The following is an 18,529-nucleotide window of genomic DNA, read 5'->3' on the forward strand; positions in this document are numbered from 1 at the left end:
AAAAGCAGCGTCCATACAATTTAGATGCCAAAGACCTGTAAAATCTCATTGCCTGTATCTCCAGTTTGTAAACTGTCTTATATACAGTATTTGAGCTCTGGTAATCTTTGGCTGTCCAAAGAATCAGCGGACCAGCCAGGGCAGAACTGTTGCCATCACCACAGTAGAGTAGCCACGGGACTCATGGACACTGCCCAGTTAGCCCACAGCTCAAAGCAGCTTGGAAACCCTGGGATGCTGCTGTGATTACAGACAGGGGAGCTGTGCTGATGACGTCTCATCCGTCTTTTGGACAAGACGTTAAGCCAAGTCATTAAAGACCCCACGACAGTTCTCAGAGTAGAGGGTTCCCCGGAGTCCTGGCTAAATTCCCAACCTGGCTCTCTCAAACGTGCCACCTAATCTTCCCCTGACTTAATTGGCAAAAAAAAGTTATCTCCCTCTCCTCCTTAGCTAATGTGTAGTGAGCGTTCTGGCGTAAAATGGCAGCCGTGCCATCACCCAGTTGGGTGCTACACATGGGTGGTGGGTGAGGTGAGTTCCCTCTCACCACTGTAAAGCACGTTGAGCATTCGGAAAAGAGCTATATGCAATGCAATCATTCATTCATTCATTCATTCGAGCAGGGAGGACAACGTCTCCAGCCTCTGGTGTGGGTGTGTGCGGCTGGACTGGCAGTTGCCATAGTAGAGGGAGACAGCCAGCTATCCAGTAGACTGCAGACCGCTCTCTCTAATTTCATGCCAGTGCTTCACCACTTTCTGCTTCTGAGGGAAGGGTAATGTAAAGGAGAGAGGCAGGATGTGTGTGTGTGGTTTTTTTTTAACCAGATAATTTAATTTACAAATGACTCTCCAATAACAAAGCCCTTTTCCACCGTGCGTTCTCAGTCAAGGCTCTTAGGAGCATCTCCCTGAATGAGCGTCTGCTTTGTAAACATTTTAAAGGGGTATTATTTTAAACCTGCTTTTAGCTGTCCAAGTCCTGTATTGTAGCTGTGCTGTCATTTATCACTATTTTTACTGTAGGTTATTACCAGTTTTACCTCAATCTATTTTTTTTTACTATGTATTTGATTTGTTTCAGTTTCATTGAAAATCACGTCACAAGAAAAGCGCTTAAATTAGTTACTGGTTTTAAAGCAGACCTCATCTTTCTCCAGCCCTTTCTTCAAATTGCGCAAAACCAGTATTCCAATTCCAGCAGCAGAAAGCCGCATATTTACAGTAAACAAAGCAGTTTAAATGAGACTGAAGTACTTCAGCCATTTCGGTTCTAAGAAAATGCCCATTTCCTATAACCCCTCAACTTTCAGTATCCCCCCTGATCTCATGCTAGTGCCAGTTGCCTGACTGATAATCAGTTTTAATTAAGACTTTGCATCCGATTTCAGGCCCTAAACGTTGCCACTGACAATGCTGATGATCTGGCAATGTGTAGATCGGACGCAGAATCAGCGTTTACCATTCAGATTGAGTTCCATTAACAAGTCCAGCTAAGGTCACCTCCATTTTGGCCCCTACAGTACCAGTATTTTGCTGTACTTTTGTGAGTAGATAAATCATGTTTTATTCCCAGTAAAATCAACAAGCCACACACATGATTTCAAATCAGTAATTTAATGCATGGCAGTAAATACAGAGGTATTTTTCATGCAAGTATATCAGCAAATCATGTCCAGAAGGGTATTGTTGTCAGCCATCAAAGGCCAAGATCAAGTTGGACCTTAAGACTATGGATCAGTTAAAAAGAAACTTCAAGTGAAAAGCTCCAGTACATGTTAAATAACAGTCCAGTTGAATTCTGACATGTAATCCAACGGTTTCACTAAAAAATGGCGTTTCCTTGCCAACCCAGGCTGCCATTCCAGTAAGACGGTAACGTGCAACCACAGACCAAACGCATTCGCAATCACCGAACAAAAGAAAATAAACTTACAAAATTCTCACTCTTTAGTGACATTCCTTCAGATACATCACAGCTTGTGTATTTACAGCTACTGTCAATCACCCTGTGCCTCGTAGAAACACAGGCGCTTGCACAGTGAATAATTTAAGTTGTATATAGCACCTGTGAAACCAGGAGATACGTTTTCTCCATCAAAACAGGAGACATCGCTGGACCTGTAAAAACCACTTTGACGACCGTTCAAAGCTGCACACTGGATTCTAGCCAGCGACTGCAAAAAGTTAACACCATAAATTGAAATGATGGCACAAAGTTTTTCCACTTGAATTCCTGGCAACAGGCTTAAGGCAAATGGGTCCTATTTAAAAACAGCAAGAATGGCTGGACCTGGTCTTTCCTGAAAGATTTAAACAAAAAAAAAACAAAAAAAAACTGTTGGACGTGTCTTGCTGAAAGATTAAGTAAACATCAAGTGTACAGATAAATTAAGACCAAGGCATCTCCTAAGAGGTGGCAGACTTCAAATAGGCAACTAGATCAGCTCGTTCTCCCTTCTTCTTGATGCCGGCGAAGATCATCTTTGTCCCTGGAATGTACTTCTTGGGGTTTTCCAGATACTTGTTTAGTGTGTCATCTGACCAGGTGATGCCTGAAAGACAAGTCAAGGCGTGGCTAAATAAAAATCCAGAATGACGGAGAAGACAGGCATTTAAATCATTCGCGAAGCTAATGAGGGTTGGGCCTGCGAACTCAATTACCTTTGCTCTTGTTGGCCTCCGTGTATGAATAGCCCACGGCCTGGCCCGTCTTGCGCCCGAACAGGCCCCAGAGGTTTGGGCCGACCTTGTGCTTTCCATCTTTTTCCACCGTGTGACACTGCGCGCACTTCTGGACGAACACTTTCTTTCCCTTTGCGACGTCACCCATGTCTCTCTGTAAATATGAAACAGGATGGATAACACGAATACATGTGAAATACGCTAGCGTGAATAAATATGTTGTAATATGATTAACAGACATTCTGAGGGTGCTTTCAGTGTTCGCACCAATACATAACAAAGCCAACATATGTAAAAACAGTAAAAACGAATGATAGACAGCTTACGAGCTGTTATAAAGCACAAATAGTAACCATGCAGTTATGGCCAGATAACCCTCTAGCTATATTTGAATGAAAGAAACTCGTCCATACAAATAGCCGAACAATACAAGGTAATGTAACGTTAGTCAATCTTGAACAGGAGTTTAGGAAAACATGTCTTATTACGATATCGTCACCTTATATTCGGACACTTGCCCAAAACCGGACACGCACTCTTGCGGCGTATGTCCCGTTCTTTTCATATAAAATTCCGAAAGGACGTGGGCTAAAAAAGTAGTAGTACCGTATTTATGGTAATTAAACTACCTCTGTGTGAAATATCATGTCGACCCAAACATAGGCCTATAGGTTATATTACTTAGTCGTTAATAAACATCACTGTCCAATTGCATAAAATGGGCTAATTCGGCACTGGGCAACAATATCACGACAGTTAACAGGCTACTCTCGCAGGCTTTGAATGGGGGAGTCAGTTCATGGGTAGGCTAGCCATGCGGCTAGGCTAACCGACGAAGGTCTTGTAGTTTTACCACTAGGAAGAAATTAAGGTTACCTGACCTTACAATTCATATATGTACGTGTTTATGACTAGTGGTGCTTTGTTTCAAGCTGTTTATTTATCGGGTTAAGGGATATGGAACAAAGCAGGCACACATTATACGAAAATAGCGAAAAGGCGTCCGTCTAGTGGTAACCTGACGATACTTGAGTTGTGAAGTTAAATGAACACACGTTTGTCCACCGGCAAGATGCCGACACAGCGTCTTAGTCAGCTGTTGAGTAATCGCCATCTTTATGATATCCCAATACAACTTTATAACTCAATTATCTTTAACATCAAAGAGCCATCCAGCTTAACCGAAATGTGACTTCTTACTAGCATATGTCGGCTAAATCAACTGACCACACTGCCGATCGTGAGTTACCGGCGGCCGTAGCTCCGGATGTAAATTAGCCACGAAGATGCACGGAGCGGGTACGATTAGTCCAGCTCAAGTTCTGCCCAGATATCGAACTTAGCTTACTACATAAATATGTGTTAGCTCCGTAATTACTGCCAGAGAAACAACTTTCATACATTTTCATCATAGTCCACTAACCCCAACATAACCAGACACTTAACTACACGATAAACTACGGTTTACCAACTTTGTCCCGGGCTCCACACAAGAACAGGCCGCCGCATATGCGCCGCGGTGTAAATTGTGTTTAACAAAATTAATTGTTACCCACAACGTTAAGGCGTTACAAGAGAACAACACATGTCGACTCACCTTTGAAACAGATTTCTTGTCTTATTGAATTGCTTGTATTGCGTGGCTCAGCTGAAAACAGCACGACTGTAACCCGCTGTAGAGTAGAATTGAATAAGAAGGTCACACGCTTGCCGCAGCTCAGACACCGGCGCCGGTAAATTACGTCAAGCGGGCGGTACCTTATCACGTGTTCGGTCTATTATCGTCATCGCTATGACGATAGTACTGCTTGTGCAACGATTAATGCCATATATAGGATAAGCTCTACCCAGTAGGAGATTGACTAGTGGTACTTAAACAAACCTATACTATTCGTTTCTTTCGACAATAGCCAGAACAAATGATCATAATTCACGTTTGAAAACAGAGGGTTCTCCAATAAAAGCATGGGGTTATCTAACATATAAGAAATTATTTACGAAATTCCATGTTATTGTGATTCGTCTCATTATCAGTTTGTGGTCGCAGTTATTACCTTTCCAAGTATTGCCGATGTAACTCAGCATGTTGGCTACATATATGAATCAGATCAAGATTTTCTTCACGTGATGCCACTGGGTGTGCAATTCTGTGAGTGGCGCTAAATGTTCTGGAAACGTCTACTGATCTGCAGGTAACGCTACAGGCGGTTGGCTTTGTGTCGTTAGATGGCGCTGTTGAAAAGACGGGACAGGTGGTGTAGGACATGGGAAACCATAGAGCAACGCAGTCAGGGTCAGTGACGCAAGAGAAGAGAAGCGAAAGGAGCTACCTTAGCTTAGTAGCTAACTGATCTCTGTCCTTATCTACATCGCTGCGGTAAATAGTGAGCATATTGCTAGACTCGTTAGCTGTAGAAAAGCATACAGCTTTTTCTGAACGCACACCATGGAGGACTGCTCATTTAGGCCGTCCACTGATAGTCTCGATGACCCCCCAAATAGCCGCTTGTTTCTGGTGATAAGCAAATCCATAACCGAGGATGTTATCCGGGAACATTTTTCAGTTTTCGGCGAAATCCAGGACATTTGGATGGTAAAAGACAAGCAGACAAAAGAGTCGAAAGGAGTTTCGTTTGTTAAGTTTGCCAAATCCTCACAAGCATGCACAGCCATGGAAGAAATGCACGGAAAATGCCTTGCAGAGGGAACCAAACCCATCAAGGTGGGTAACGTTCGTTAGCTTAGCAAGCTAGCTGCATCTTTATTTATGTGCTCATCTATTCGAATGGTCACTAGCCTACCTTTGTTTCCCATTGTTTTTATTTTATTTTATTTTTAAAGAAACTGAGGTAGTATTGCCTAGCTAATTTTAACTTTTGAGTGCTAGCCACTCATTAATGTTAGCCAGCTAACCATTTTAATTTTGTATTGAGTGAGCCTACTAACTTAGCTAACGTAGGTCTAATTGTTTTGGAGAGCCCATTAAGAGTTGAGTTGAGTTTATCTGGTTTACTAATCTCTGGTTCGCTGCAGCTAACTACAAAAAATGGGACTGTCTTTATTTGAACCTTGTATATGGTTGTCGTTGCCATCCTCAATCAGGGGTGGGGGTGGTTCAAATCTTCATAAGAAGCCCCTCGCGTGTGCTGGTTTTTGGTCTATTTCTTGTCACCAGTTTCAGTTAGTTTCAGTCACCAGATAACCTTTCAGAAATTAAAACCCCACCGCTTCACTTGTCAATTTCTAATCATAAAATGTCACGTCTTCCCTAATGAGTGTAACTTGCCCGCATAATGGCATATTAAAAAATAAGTGATAGTTCAACCAAGAGATCAAGAGACTAAAATCCTGGAATTTGACATTTTTTTCCTCATTGCATGCACAGCTATGTCTGCCATAATATGTCCTTAAGAAGACTGTTAAATGTTTCAGCAGACGTTCGGAGACTAATTATGGTTGGAGATTCTCCAGTTCCTGAGCCCGTGGTCCTGTTGTCATTTCTAGGTGTTCATGGCGCAGTCGCGGTCCTCCGGTAGCCACAGGGACGTGGAAGATGAGGAGCTGACCCGAATATTTGTCATGATTCCCAAAACCTTTACAGAAGATGATTTGAAAGAAACGTTCAAGGTAGAGTACCGGCCACAAACGGAGAGTTGGGCTTTGGCAGACCTTTGCCGTGTTAGCAAAGGCAGCAAAATGTAGCTAAAACAGTACTGCTACAGGTACCATAGTCAGCTGAAGATGATTGCAGGTAATTGAAAAACTGCCAACAGCCAATGTAACCTGTATTAATGAGCTTGTTGTTACTCTGTTTCTGACTGAATTTGCCCGACTGTTACATTAACGATTTTGATATTCCTAGCCTGTGCATTTGTGTTCTGTGCTTGAATATAACAGTAATGGCGATTAAGGTATGAGTGACGTCCCTTGTGCTGTACGTCTGTGATCCTCAGTTATGTAGCAGAGATAATAACGGTCAGGAGTCAGTCAGTTGATTTAATGTGTTTCTGCACTTCACAAACGAATCTGCGACAGGCATGCCAAGTGAGCCATTTTAGATATTATTGTCAAGGTGTAATTGACTGTTGGCATCTGCTCAAGAGGACTGTTATGCAAAAAATATAAATAACTCACTTATTTCCGGTCGTTATGCAGGAGTACGGTGACATAGAATACTGCATTATCATTAAGAACAAAACTACCGGCGAAAGTAAAGGCCTGGGGTATGTCAGGTACCACAAACCATCACAAGCAGCTACCGCCATAGAGAACTGTGACAAAAGTAAGTATTAATAATTATTAACCCTTTTTGTGTGATTTATAAGTAATAATTCTGCTTCACTATACCCTGACAGTACAGCGCTTATGTTGTTTATTAGGAATGCACAATAGAGAAATTCTGCAGTGGATATCAGAAACTGATATTTGTCTGTCCTTATTGGCTGATGCTGATGCCTCCCTGTTTTACACTGTAGTGCAAATGCAAACTACAATCCCAACATGCATGGAAGAGATGAGCACTGAAGTCAAGCTATGAAGGAAAAATAAAATTTTATTTATATAACAAAATATTTGAACTTTATTATTAAGCCTTGAGTCTTAGTATAGCTTTGCTTGTGACTTTGACTGGTAAAAAAAGTGATAATTAAAAAGTACTAGAAGAGGTTCAGTTGAGTATGATTGGGCTACTTTTTGAGCTTGACATTTTCACTTAATTTACAGCATCGATGAGGCATGAATGTTGCATCACCATATCAGCCATAATGTTAGCTCATTGGCTGATACCCATAAGTTTGAGTTTAAGTGGCTACCGATTCCTGTAATAGATTTACTAATTTAATTACCACAGAAAGCACATTTTACACAAATCTCATTGCGGATGCCATTGCCCAATTTTTTATCTCCATGTCACACGGGCCACTTGCCCGGTGCCCTGACCCGCCATCCTAACCGCTGCACCGCCCAGTTTCAAACTCACGTGCCCCCTGTTCTGTCCCCAGCATTCCGGGCCATCCTCGCCGAGCCCAGGACCAAGAACTCGGGCGCCGACAACGACTACTTCAGCAACGCGCGGGCGGACCACGCGACGGGCGACCCAGGGATGAGCGGCTACCCCTTCGGTGCGTCTCCGTAGCCCCCGGGGCGAAGACCCGGCTTCGCCGCCCTCGCCGCGCCGGCCTCCTCTGATCGGATTCACACCCGATTCCGCTCCTCCTCTCTTTGCAGCCGACGCCAGCAACTACGCCATGGGGGACGGCCGGGGCTCCGACATCATCACCAGGTGCCTGATGGTGTCGTCCAGAGCGAGCATCACCCAGGAGCAGGTCTACGGCCTCTTCGACCTCATCCCGGGGATGGACTACTGCGAGATGCAGAGAGACCCGTACGGATTTAACAAAGGTACCGCTTTAACCTTCAACGCTATAAGGCCGGCAGTGTAGCATAACGGGTAAGGAGCTGGTCTTGTAACCTAAAGGTCACAGGTTTGATTCCCGGGTAGGACACTGCTGTTGTATCCTTGAGCAAGGTACTTAACCTCCATTGCTTCAGTATATATCCAGCTGTTTAAATGGATGCAATGCTACCTAAAAAGTTGTGTATGTCACTCTGGATAAGAGCGTCTGCTAAATGTCTATTGTAATGTAATGTTGACCAGACCTGTATGCGCTGGGCACAGGACACATGCTCTGCGTTAATGTTTACGTGTATCTGTGGTGCCTCGTGTTTCGCAGGTCAGGCTATGATTCGCTACAACAACCTGGGCTCGGCTGTGTACGCTAAAGAGAAGCTGAACGGCTTTGAGTATCCCCCTGGGAACCGGCTTGTTGTGGCTTACATAGATGACGGGGAGGATCGGTCCAGGTAAGTCTCTGTGGCTGCAAGGGGTGGTTCTGGCTCAGTGCCGTGGAAAAGTATTTGCCCCGCTTCCTGATTTCCTCAATTATTGCTTATTATTACATAGCTTTGTTGAATGCTCAATTCTGATTGGTCACTTCAGGCATTTCATGGTAAAAAAAAAACAATTCCATTGGCTAATGTTAGCTACAACCCAGTCGTATAAAGTTGTACAAAGTCACACAATGATTTACAATGACAAAGTGTTAGCGAAAAGGTGAGTGAAACTGAATCGGATGCTGGGGAGGAAATTAACGTTGATGACTGACTGTGTGAGGAGAGTGACCGTGACAGGAGATTGTTGAATTATTTTCTGTTGGTTCCATGTTGAGGAGAGGCCAGCATTACCCACAAGTCTGAATGTTATCTTTATATGTGTTTGTATTTATACAGAAAAGTTACTTGATATGGCTGCCTAAATCACGTTCCATGAATTAAATGTGAAATGACTTCACATAGATGCTTGAATCTCATAATTTGCACACAGTACTTAGAGCCAGTATCTCATAGAGCTGATATCACATAGAGCTGGTATCTCATAGTCAGCACACAGTACCTAGAGCCTGTGTCGTCTCCACAGCCCTGTAGGGAAGATGGCCATGCAGCTGGTTGCGGCCCAGATGATGTCCATGGTGTGGAACGGTCCCTCTGGCCCCCAGCTGATGAAGACCAGTGCTGTAAGCTGCTCCTGTCTGCTGATCCTTTCACACAGCATATTCATCCAGAAGTTGATACATATAATTCTGTTGATTCCAGAATTAGCTTGTGCAATGATAATGAAGGGCAATGTCATTTGGCTGCAGCCTGACTATCAGCACGACAGAGAAAAAATGTAAAATGCGCTTTCCGTTAAACTGCTCTGCACTGCATGTTCTCTAGCACCGCATGCTCTCTTGTTAGCTACTGCTAGCATGATCAGCCGTTGTGCTAACAGTAGAGACAGATGAAGCGCAGTTGCGTAGATGAGGCCGGTGGTCCGCAGCGCGTTGAGTGAGCGGGGCGTCCCTCTCCCCCCCCCACAGGGCTTTGCGGCGCCCAGCGTCCCCCAGATGCCGCGGGTCCAGACGGACGTGGTCCTGCCGCCCCTGAAGAAGCTGGCGCCCTCGGACAGCTGGGTGAAGGAGCGGCTGTTCGTGGTGTTCAACCCCGCCCCCCTGCCCGTGGACGTGCTGGAGGACGTGTTCTGGTGAGACGGGCCTCCGTCTGGGGCGCGTGGAGCGCACTGCAAAACCTTCATGACACGGCACTTATTACTGTATCGGCTCTTCATTCTATGTTCTTTGCCCATTTATTCATTTTTTAATGAGTATTTTTCAGTCTGTTTTCCTTGTTTTATTTCTGTTACCTTTGTGTATTTCTTCTTTGCTTTTTAACGCATCTCTGTTCTGTGGACAAAGCCACAGTTCGCTGGTGTTGCTGTGGGGTCAGGGGTCAGAGGTTATGGGTATTTGTGTACATGTGGGAGATGATGTGTATTTCGCTGTGTGCTTTAATAGCATTAGCATTAGCAGAGTTTAAAGGTGTGGCTGCTCTCTCTCTCTTTCTCTGTGTACTGTAATAAGATTAGCATTAGCGGAGTTTAAGGGTGTGGCTGCTCTCCCCTCCCCTCCCCTGTGTGCTTTAATAGCATCAGCATTAGTGGAGTTTAAGGGTGCGGCTGCTCTCTCCTCCTCCTCCCCTGTGTGCTTTAATAGCATTAGCATTAGCATTAGTGGAGTTTAAGGGTGCGGCTGCTCTCTCCTCCTCCTCCCCTGTGTGCTTTAATAGCATTAGCGGAGTTTAAAGGTGTGGCTGCTCTCTCCTCCTCCTCTCCCCTGTGTGCTTTAATAGCATTAGCATTAGTGGGGTTTAAGGGCGTGGTCGCTCTCTCTCTCCTCCTCCCCTGTGTGCTTTAATAGCATTAGTGGAGTTTAAGGGTGTGGCTGCTCTCTCTCTCTCCTCCCCTGTGTGCTTTAATAGCATTAGCATTAGCGGAGTTTAAGGGCGTGGTCGCTCTCTCTCTCCCCTCCCCTGTGTGCTTTAATAGCATTAGCGGAGTTTAAAGGTGCGGCTGCTCTCTCCTCCTCCCCTGTGTGCTTTAATAGCATTAGCATTAGTGGAGTTTAAGGGTGTGGCTGCTCTCCTCCTCCTCCTCCTCCCCTGTGTGCTTTAATAGCATTAGCATTAGCGGACTTTAAGGGTGTGGCTGCTCTCTCTCCTCCTCCCCTGTGTGCTTTAATAGCATTAGCATTAGCGGAGTTTAAAGCTGCGGCTGCTCTCTCCTCCTCCTCCCCTGTGTGCTTTAATAGCATTAGCATTAGCGGCGTTTAAGGGCGTGGTCGCTCTCTCCCCTCCCCTCCCCAGTGTGCTTTAATAGCATTAGCATTAGCGGAGTTTAAGGGTGTGGCTGCTCTCTCTCCTCCTCCTCCCCTGTGTGCTTTAATAGCATTAGCATTAGCGGAGTTTAAGGGCGTGGTCGCTCTCTCTCCCCTCCCCTCCCCAGTGTGCTTTAATAGCATTAGCATTAGCGGAGTTTAAGGGCGTGGTCGCTCTCTCTCCTCCTCCTCCCCTGTGTGCTTTAATAGCATCAGCATTAGCGGCGTTTAAGGGCGTGGTCACTCTCTCTCTCTCCCCTGTGTGCTTTAATAGCATTAGCATTAGCGGAGTTTAAGGGCGTGGCCCCTCTCTCTCCCCTCCCCTCCCCTGTGTGCTTTAATAGCATTAGCATTAGCGGAGTTTAAGGGCGCGGCCGCTCTCTCCTCCTCCTCCCCTGTGTGCTTTAATAGCATTAGCATTAGCGGCGTTTAAGGGCGTGGTCGCTCTCTCTCCCCTCTCCTCCCCTGTGTGCTTTAATAGCATTAGCGGAGTTTAAGGGCGTGGCTGCTCTCCCCTCCCCTCCCCTGTGTGCTTTAATAGCATTAGCATTAGCGGCGTTTAAGGGCGTGGTCGCTCTCTCTCCCCTGTGTGCTTTAATAGCATTAGCGGAGTTTAAGGGAGTGGCTGCTCTCTCCTCCTCCTCCCCTGTGTGCTTTAATAGCATTAGCATTAGCGGAGTTTAAGGGCGTGGTCGCTCTCTCTCCCCTGTGTGCTTTAATAGCATTAGCGGAGTTTAAGGGTGTGGCCCCTCTCTCTCCCCCCTCCCCTCCCCTGTGTGCTTTAATAGCATTAGCAGAGTTTAAGGGCGTGGTCGCTCTCTCTCCCCTGTGTGCTTTAATAGCATTAGCATTAGCGGAGTTTAAGGGCGTGGTCGCTCTCTCCCCTCCCCTCCCCTGTGTGCTTTAATAGCATTAGCATTAGCGGAGTTTAAGGGCGTGGTCGCTCTCTCTCCCCTGTGTGCTTTAATAGCATTAGCGGAGTTTAAGGGTGTGGCCCCTCTCTCTCCCCTCCCCTCCCCTGTGTGCTTTAATAGCATTAGCAGAGTTTAAGGGCGTGGTCGCTCTCTCTCCCCTGTGTGCTTTAATAGCATTAGCATTAGCGGAGTTTAAGGGCGTGGTCGCTCTCTCCCCTCCCCTCCCCTGTGTGCTTTAATAGCATTAGCATTAGCGGAGTTTAAGGGCGTGGTCGCTCTCTCTCTCCCCCCGCAGCCGTTTCGGCTCGCTCGTGGAGGTGTACCTGGTGCCCGGGCGCAACGTGGGCTACATGAAGTACGCGGAGCGGAAGAACGCCAACGACGCCATGGCGGCTCTCCACGGGAAAGTGGTCAACGGCGTCAAGCTGAAGGTGATGCTGGCCGACCCCCCCAAAGAGGAGTCCCACAAGCGCCAGAGGACCTACTAGACACACTCCCCCCCCCCCAGTCGGTAAGTCCTACAGAAGGGTAAGCAAGTGCCCTTAACTAAGTGCACATAGGGGGCTGTAGAGTAAGCAAAGTGCCCTTAACTGTGTGCACATAGGAGTCTGTAGAATAAGCAAGTGCCCTTAACTAAGTGTGCATAGGGGGCTGTAGAGTAAGCAAAGTGCCCTTAACTAAGTGTGCATAGGGGGCTGTAGAGTAAGCAAAGTGCCCTTAACTAAGTGTGCATAGGGGGCTGTAGAGTAAGCAAAGTGCCCTTAACTGAGTGTGCATAGGGGGCTGCACAGTGAGCAAAGTGCCCTTAACTAAGTGTGCATAGGGGGCCGTAGAGTACGCAGAGTGCCCTTAACTAAGTGTGCATAGGGGGCTGCACAGTGAGCAACGTGCCCTTAACTGAGTGTGAATAGGGGGCTGTAGAGTAAGCGAAGTGCCCTTAACTGGGTGCACATAGTGGGCTGTAGAGTATACATAGTGCCCTTTACACTAGACCTAGACACAGTCTATTTCCCTTAGGAGTGTAATTTTAGTCATATCTGCCAAATAAGTAACTCAGCCTCGTAAGTGTATTGACAGCAAATTTATCTCAGCATTTGAAATGTCTACTGTATGGTCACAGCACTGCATTCTATTATTACTTAATGGAGGAAGATGCCTGTATCAAGGCAAGGGTATGACTTCTGTGTTCTTAATCCTCATGTGATATTGTGTGTGTTTGTATCTAAACTTATTTACAGGTGAAGCACACAAACAATACATGACTAAGTCAAACCAGCACACGTGTATGTAACGTCCTGCATGCTATCTGACTGAAGTAAATATCTTTAATAACATCTGATATAATTCAGATACACTTAAGATGTTTAATATGTGTTTTTCTAACAAGTAACAGATTATATTTTTCTATTCCATCAGGTTATGATCATATTTATTAATACGACTGCTGTGCATAGATGAGTTTATCCAGTAGAGACACTAGACGGTGGTTTAATTCAAACATTAATGAGGAGACGACATCACTCTCCCCAGTCAGAGGTGTATATGTACTGTAGGGTTAGAAAGGTAGCCATGCAAAAGGAATGTATTTTCAGCTGTCGTATTCATATGTAGCGAGGACATATTTTATGTCGCAGCTGCATGTTTGTGTGAGTACGCACATCTGCCGATGAAGACACTGGGACAGTGTATATCACTGAGAATTACGCAGTCAGAACACCTTGTGAAAGGAGGTTGTAATTCAGAAATGATCGATTTGGTCGATGAAATCGCACCCTCAGCTCCAAATTCTCAACAAGCAGAAAATGTAAATAGGAAAGTACACTTTTAAATGCATTTATGGTATTAAAATGACATTAAAATGACCTTAAGAATGTAATGTAATAGGGCAGCGCTGTATCTTGCTAGCTGGCTCTGCTGAGCTGCTGGGGCTAAAAGAGATGAGAAGCGCTGTGGTAAGACAGGTGCGCTGAGCCTTCTGTCAAAGCTGAGCTGGTAGGCTGAACATTGCGTTTTAGGCATTGTGGAGTATCTGCCCATGTGACCTCTGATGTCATCATTGACCCCTTCAAAGAGCTTATGAAATGGTTTTTCCCATCATAAATCTAATCGATGAACGATTCATCTAACAAACAACTTGTTTCAGTGGCAGAACTCAAATTTATCCGGATTATGGCCACAGAAAGAGGTTTTGCATGAATACTTAAGTGAAATTCTATTAACTGAACATTTAATTTTCTTATTGCTAATTTTCTACACTCTACATGGCAGATAATTATTTAGCTTGCTAGATAACGTCAAATCTCTCATTGTCTCGTTTATTTTTACAACTGAATAAGGAAGTGCTTGTTGGCTACTAGAAGCCTTCATGGTTTGTCAAATTGCGCTGTTTGTGGAGTGTGGAATAACTTGCTTTTACATTTCAGCCTAAATCTCTGGATCACTTTCAAAGACTTAATTTTGAAACATCAAATTCATAAAAGCCCGATGTGCATATCTGACCTAGGTCAAATACGTATTTGTTTTGGATTCAAATACTTTTCTGTGCTCTATTGATCTTGCCTGGTGTAATTGAGCCAGCCAATATGATCGGAAGACGGGGTTTGCACTTTTTGAGAGTATTCCATTGGTTCCAATACACCAGACAAGATCAGTAAAGCGTAGAAAAGTATTTGAATCCAAAACAAATGTGTGTTTGACCCAGGTCTGGTGCATATGTATAACACGTTGAGATGGTGTTAAAAGGCCTTCATACATACATATGTTAGGGCTAAATGTTTGACTTGAGGCCACGAAGCAGCCTTTGGGCTGTAAGCGGGGAGGCTAACACTAGCTTGCTGCTGTTGTCACGGAGGTCAGCAGGCGCCCTAACATATCTGATTCTGCCCAACACTCGGCTGAAGAGAGCGGCTGGATCTTTTCTTGCATGTTTACGGCTTTGATCTTTTTGTTCCAACAGAGAATTAAGTGACATGACCCTTCAGCATGACTGGACATAGAAAGGATGACGCAAGCACGTAGCGACGGACAGTGACTGCTCTACCTTTACGTGACGGTGCCGCTAAACGTACAAGCGCTCGTGATCTTTACCGTTTCCCCTCTGCTGTTTGAACCAGTATCCCAGCAACAATAATGCTCAAATGTGATTGGAAACGTGTGGCCTGGGAATCACATGAACCAGAATAAACGAATCCAATTTTACTGACTTTGTGTTCTTCACATGTATATACCCGAATGTTTTCAATAAAGAAATGTGTTGACTTCTCTTACCTGAATATTTTGTACGTTTTTTTTTCTTCTTTTGTGCATATTATGTCTACAAATTTGGGTTTTAGTGATGAAATATCTCAGTTCAACACACGATTATACAAAATGTAATATATGTGTGAGGAATTGGAATATTTTCTTACATGCAATGTTTAGATGAGTTTGTCACAAAAATATTTGGATCATTTCTGGACTGTAGCTGCAGAAATCTGTTGGGTGGTAAAATGCCAGCGTAAGCGGGTAAAAATGAGCAGCATAAGCAGGTGAAAAAGAGCAGCGTAAGCAGGTAAAATGAGCGGCGTAAGCGGGTAAAAATGAGCAGCGTAAGCAGGAAAAATGAGCAGCGTGAGTGGGTAAAAATGAGCAGCGTAAGTGGGTAAAAATGAGCAGCATAAGTGGGTAAAATGAGCAGCGTAAGTGGGTAAAAATGACCAGCGTAAGTAGGTAAAATGAGCGGCGTAAGCGGGTAAAATGAGCAGCGTGAGTGGGTAAAAATGAGCAGCGTAAGTGGGTAAATATGAGCAGCGTAAGCGGGTAAAAATGAGCGGCGTAAGCAGGTAAAAATGAGCAGAATAGGCGGATAAAAATGAGCAGCATAAGCGAGTAAAAATGAGCAGCGTAAGTGGGTAAAAATGAGCAGCACAAGCAGGTGAAAATGAGCAGCGTAAGCGTGTAAAATGAGCAGCGTAAGCAGGTAAAATGAGCAGCGTAAGCAGGTAAAAATGAGCAGCGTAAGCGTGTAAAATGAGCAGCATAAGCGGGTTAAAATGAGCAGCGTAAGCGGGTAAAAATTAGCAGGTAAAAATGAGTGCCGTTGATTGCTACATGCCAGTCACGTCATCACAGAGTTATGTTTTATAAAGTTGTGCTAGACATTTCAATACATTAACTCCGTCTTAACGGAGGGCATTAAGAGAGGTCAAATGTCAAGCTTTGGATTAAATTGCATTCCTGGCGGAGCGCACCTCAGAGATTGAATGTCAACATTGTTTTTGGACGTCAGTCAAAAACAGTGATGCAGTATCTGGAGGGCACTGGGACACAGGGACAGCCAGTCAGCCAAAATGGTCTTTAAAACAACTGCGGTGTTTTAAATGTCATCTCTGTCCTATGCTTTTTTCTCTTTCTCTTTCATTCATAGGTTCTGTTTCGCTTTCTTGCTGTCTCTCGCTTTCTTTCTCTTTCTCTTTCTCTCTCACTCAGTCTCTTTCTCGTTCTTTCACTTTCTCACTATCGTTCCTCACTCTTTCTTCCTCTCTTTTTTCTCTATCACTCTTATAAAAAAGATTAAAAGTTTCAGTTATGAAGTAGCTGTATATTTTTCATATTTTTCAACATAAATTCACAAAATTGGGAGATGCAAACAAAGACTGTAACCCCCCTCCCCCACAGACACACAAAAACAAAGGGGTATTACAATATACTTGTAAGTTTTGTCATCACAATTACTGTAATATAATGAAATCCAAAACGAGCCAGTACTTATAGCATAACTGTTAAGCACAGTCATTCATCAAATCACTCTCAAAATAACCAGCTATGGAAAAGTGTCCAGTACACTAAGACTCCTTATTGCAAAAACGTTGGCAACTATTCTCCACATTTGGCAAATGCGTGCAGTACGTATTTACAACCATAGGGGGAAATATATCAGTCATTCTAAAAGCATCTTAATTCGTTTGCAGAATGTAATTGAATGAAAGGTCTAAATGCGGGGAAGGGAGCGGTAGGAAGGCGTCCCATGGTATTTCCACTTGAGTTCACACAGGCAGTGGTTACAGCAAGTCTCTCTGGATAAAGCTAAAGGAATGTGTTGCAATGTGAAGTAAAAGGACTGCTGTGTGTACCTGTGTTTGTGTTTGTGTGTGGGTACAGGTCAGTGGCAGACTCTGTAGGTGCCATTCTGGGAATATATAATGTACTTTGAGTATATTTATTCATTATTAATTAATAATTAGGAACCAAAAGACACTTATCACAATTTTTGAACTGCGAAATTTTTTTATTTTGAGTCTCTCACCATGACTGCTGTTCAGATAGCAAGCACACATATGCAGTTTGTAACACATCCCAGTTATATCCATCCATCCATTATCTAGTATTATTCCTGGTCAGGTTCGTGGGGGGTGCTGGAGCCTATCCCAGCATTTATTGGACAGGAATACACCCTGGACAGGCTGCCAATCTATCGCAGGGCACACACACCATTCACTCACACACGCATGCCTATGGGCAATTTAGAGTCTCCAATTAGCCTTCCTGCATGTCTTTGGACTGTGAGAGGAAACCAGAGTACCCAGAGGAAACCGAGCAAACTCCACCCAGAAAGGCCCAGGCAGGGATTCGAATCCAGGACCTACTTGTGAGTGCTACCCACTGCCACCTGCTCTAGCTACTTTTTGAGAGTATTTCATTGGTTCCTATACACCGGACAAGATCAGTAAAGCATAGAAAAGTATTTGAATCTAAAACAAATATGCATTTGACCCAGATCTGCTACAGCGTGTAAGAAAAAGTGGAATTAGATTTATACAGATGTAAAGATTCATAATATTATAAATTATGATTATAAAATCCCTGCTTATATAGCATTAAAAAGCAGATTAACCTATGTATGAATTTGTGTAGAAATGGAGCAAACATTTAAAAAATTATAACAAATGAAAATATGAATACTTCACCACAATATTGGATTAACAAAACTGGGTAATTATGTTCCCTGTTAAATATGCATAGTGTCAACGAATGTAAATATATTCTTCCCTGTTGAAAACCTCCACCTAGAAGGTGATAGTGATGATGTTCCAAATATTAATGTTACCATAAGTGAATTTAAGCCACATTTTTTACTACTAATCAGTGTTTCATTTTTCCCCCCAGAAATTAGACCTATGATGTCCACAGGGTTTATCCGGCAGTACACCTTAATGAGAATTGAAATGACGACTTCACCCGCGAAGGGGGAATAGATAGAGCAATTGGAACCACTTATCATTGTTCAAAGATTGTAGTACTAAATTCTCAGCACTAGGTGTCAGTAAAAGCACTGTGATTGAAACATTGCTGTTAGCCACTGCCTGTTCTTAAAGTTTTCACTGGGTGGTGTATTGAGTCGATAAAGTTTAATCAGTTTAATTGATACATTCTGTACGTTGTAATTTTTTATTATTTAGAGCTGTTAAACCTAACCTTTAGCACCTTATTTTGTAGTAATGTTTAGAAAATGACAGCGCTATGTCACAATTGCAAATCGCACATGCAAAACTGACTCTGCAAAACTTAAGAACCACCGTTAATAACATATTTCATTTTGCTCTCCTGGTTTGACAAATTGGTCTCTCTGTTGCGTATCACCAAAAAATCACAGAAGAAAAATAGAGCCGGTTCCATGCTTTAACAAACACACAGCGGACTG

General features: G+C 43.9%; 3 protein-coding genes across 4 annotated transcripts in view; 2 read left to right on the forward strand and 1 right to left on the reverse strand.

The window, feature by feature from the left end:
* The window catches only part of LOC135241338 (oxysterol-binding protein-related protein 6-like), a 109,645-nt gene that overhangs the window by 45,240 nt on the left and 45,876 nt on the right, over positions 1 to 18,529 (forward strand). The gene's annotated exons all lie outside the window — the stretch shown is intronic.
* LOC135240460 (cytochrome c-like) lies at positions 1,604 to 4,445 on the reverse strand. Its single transcript, XM_064309925.1, has 3 exons — positions 4,285 to 4,445; positions 2,667 to 2,841; positions 1,604 to 2,557 (listed from the first exon to the last, which is right to left on the reverse strand). Exons 2-3 carry the CDS (start codon positions 2,833 to 2,835, stop codon positions 2,412 to 2,414), a joined length of 315 nt encoding a protein of 104 aa, XP_064165995.1. The 5' UTR covers positions 2,836 to 2,841; positions 4,285 to 4,445; the 3' UTR covers positions 1,604 to 2,411.
* rbm45 (RNA binding motif protein 45) lies at positions 4,916 to 15,122 on the forward strand. Of its 2 annotated transcripts, none has more exons than XM_064309923.1 (10): positions 4,916 to 5,409; positions 6,192 to 6,314; positions 6,843 to 6,969; positions 7,688 to 7,807; positions 7,914 to 8,087; positions 8,420 to 8,549; positions 9,163 to 9,259; positions 9,605 to 9,768; positions 12,146 to 12,361; positions 14,807 to 15,122. In XM_064309923.1, exons 1-9 carry the CDS (start codon positions 5,134 to 5,136, stop codon positions 12,336 to 12,338), a joined length of 1,404 nt encoding a protein of 467 aa, XP_064165993.1. In that variant the 5' UTR covers positions 4,916 to 5,133; the 3' UTR covers positions 12,339 to 12,361; positions 14,807 to 15,122. The 2 variants fall into 2 exon arrangements, with proteins under 2 accessions (XP_064165993.1, XP_064165994.1); XM_064309924.1 differs by having other exon boundaries at positions 12,146 to 12,357.

The sequence above is a fragment of the Anguilla rostrata genome, chromosome 15 (genome assembly GCF_018555375.3).
Source record: "Anguilla rostrata isolate EN2019 chromosome 15, ASM1855537v3, whole genome shotgun sequence".
Lineage (NCBI taxonomy): Eukaryota > Metazoa > Chordata > Actinopteri > Anguilliformes > Anguillidae > Anguilla > Anguilla rostrata.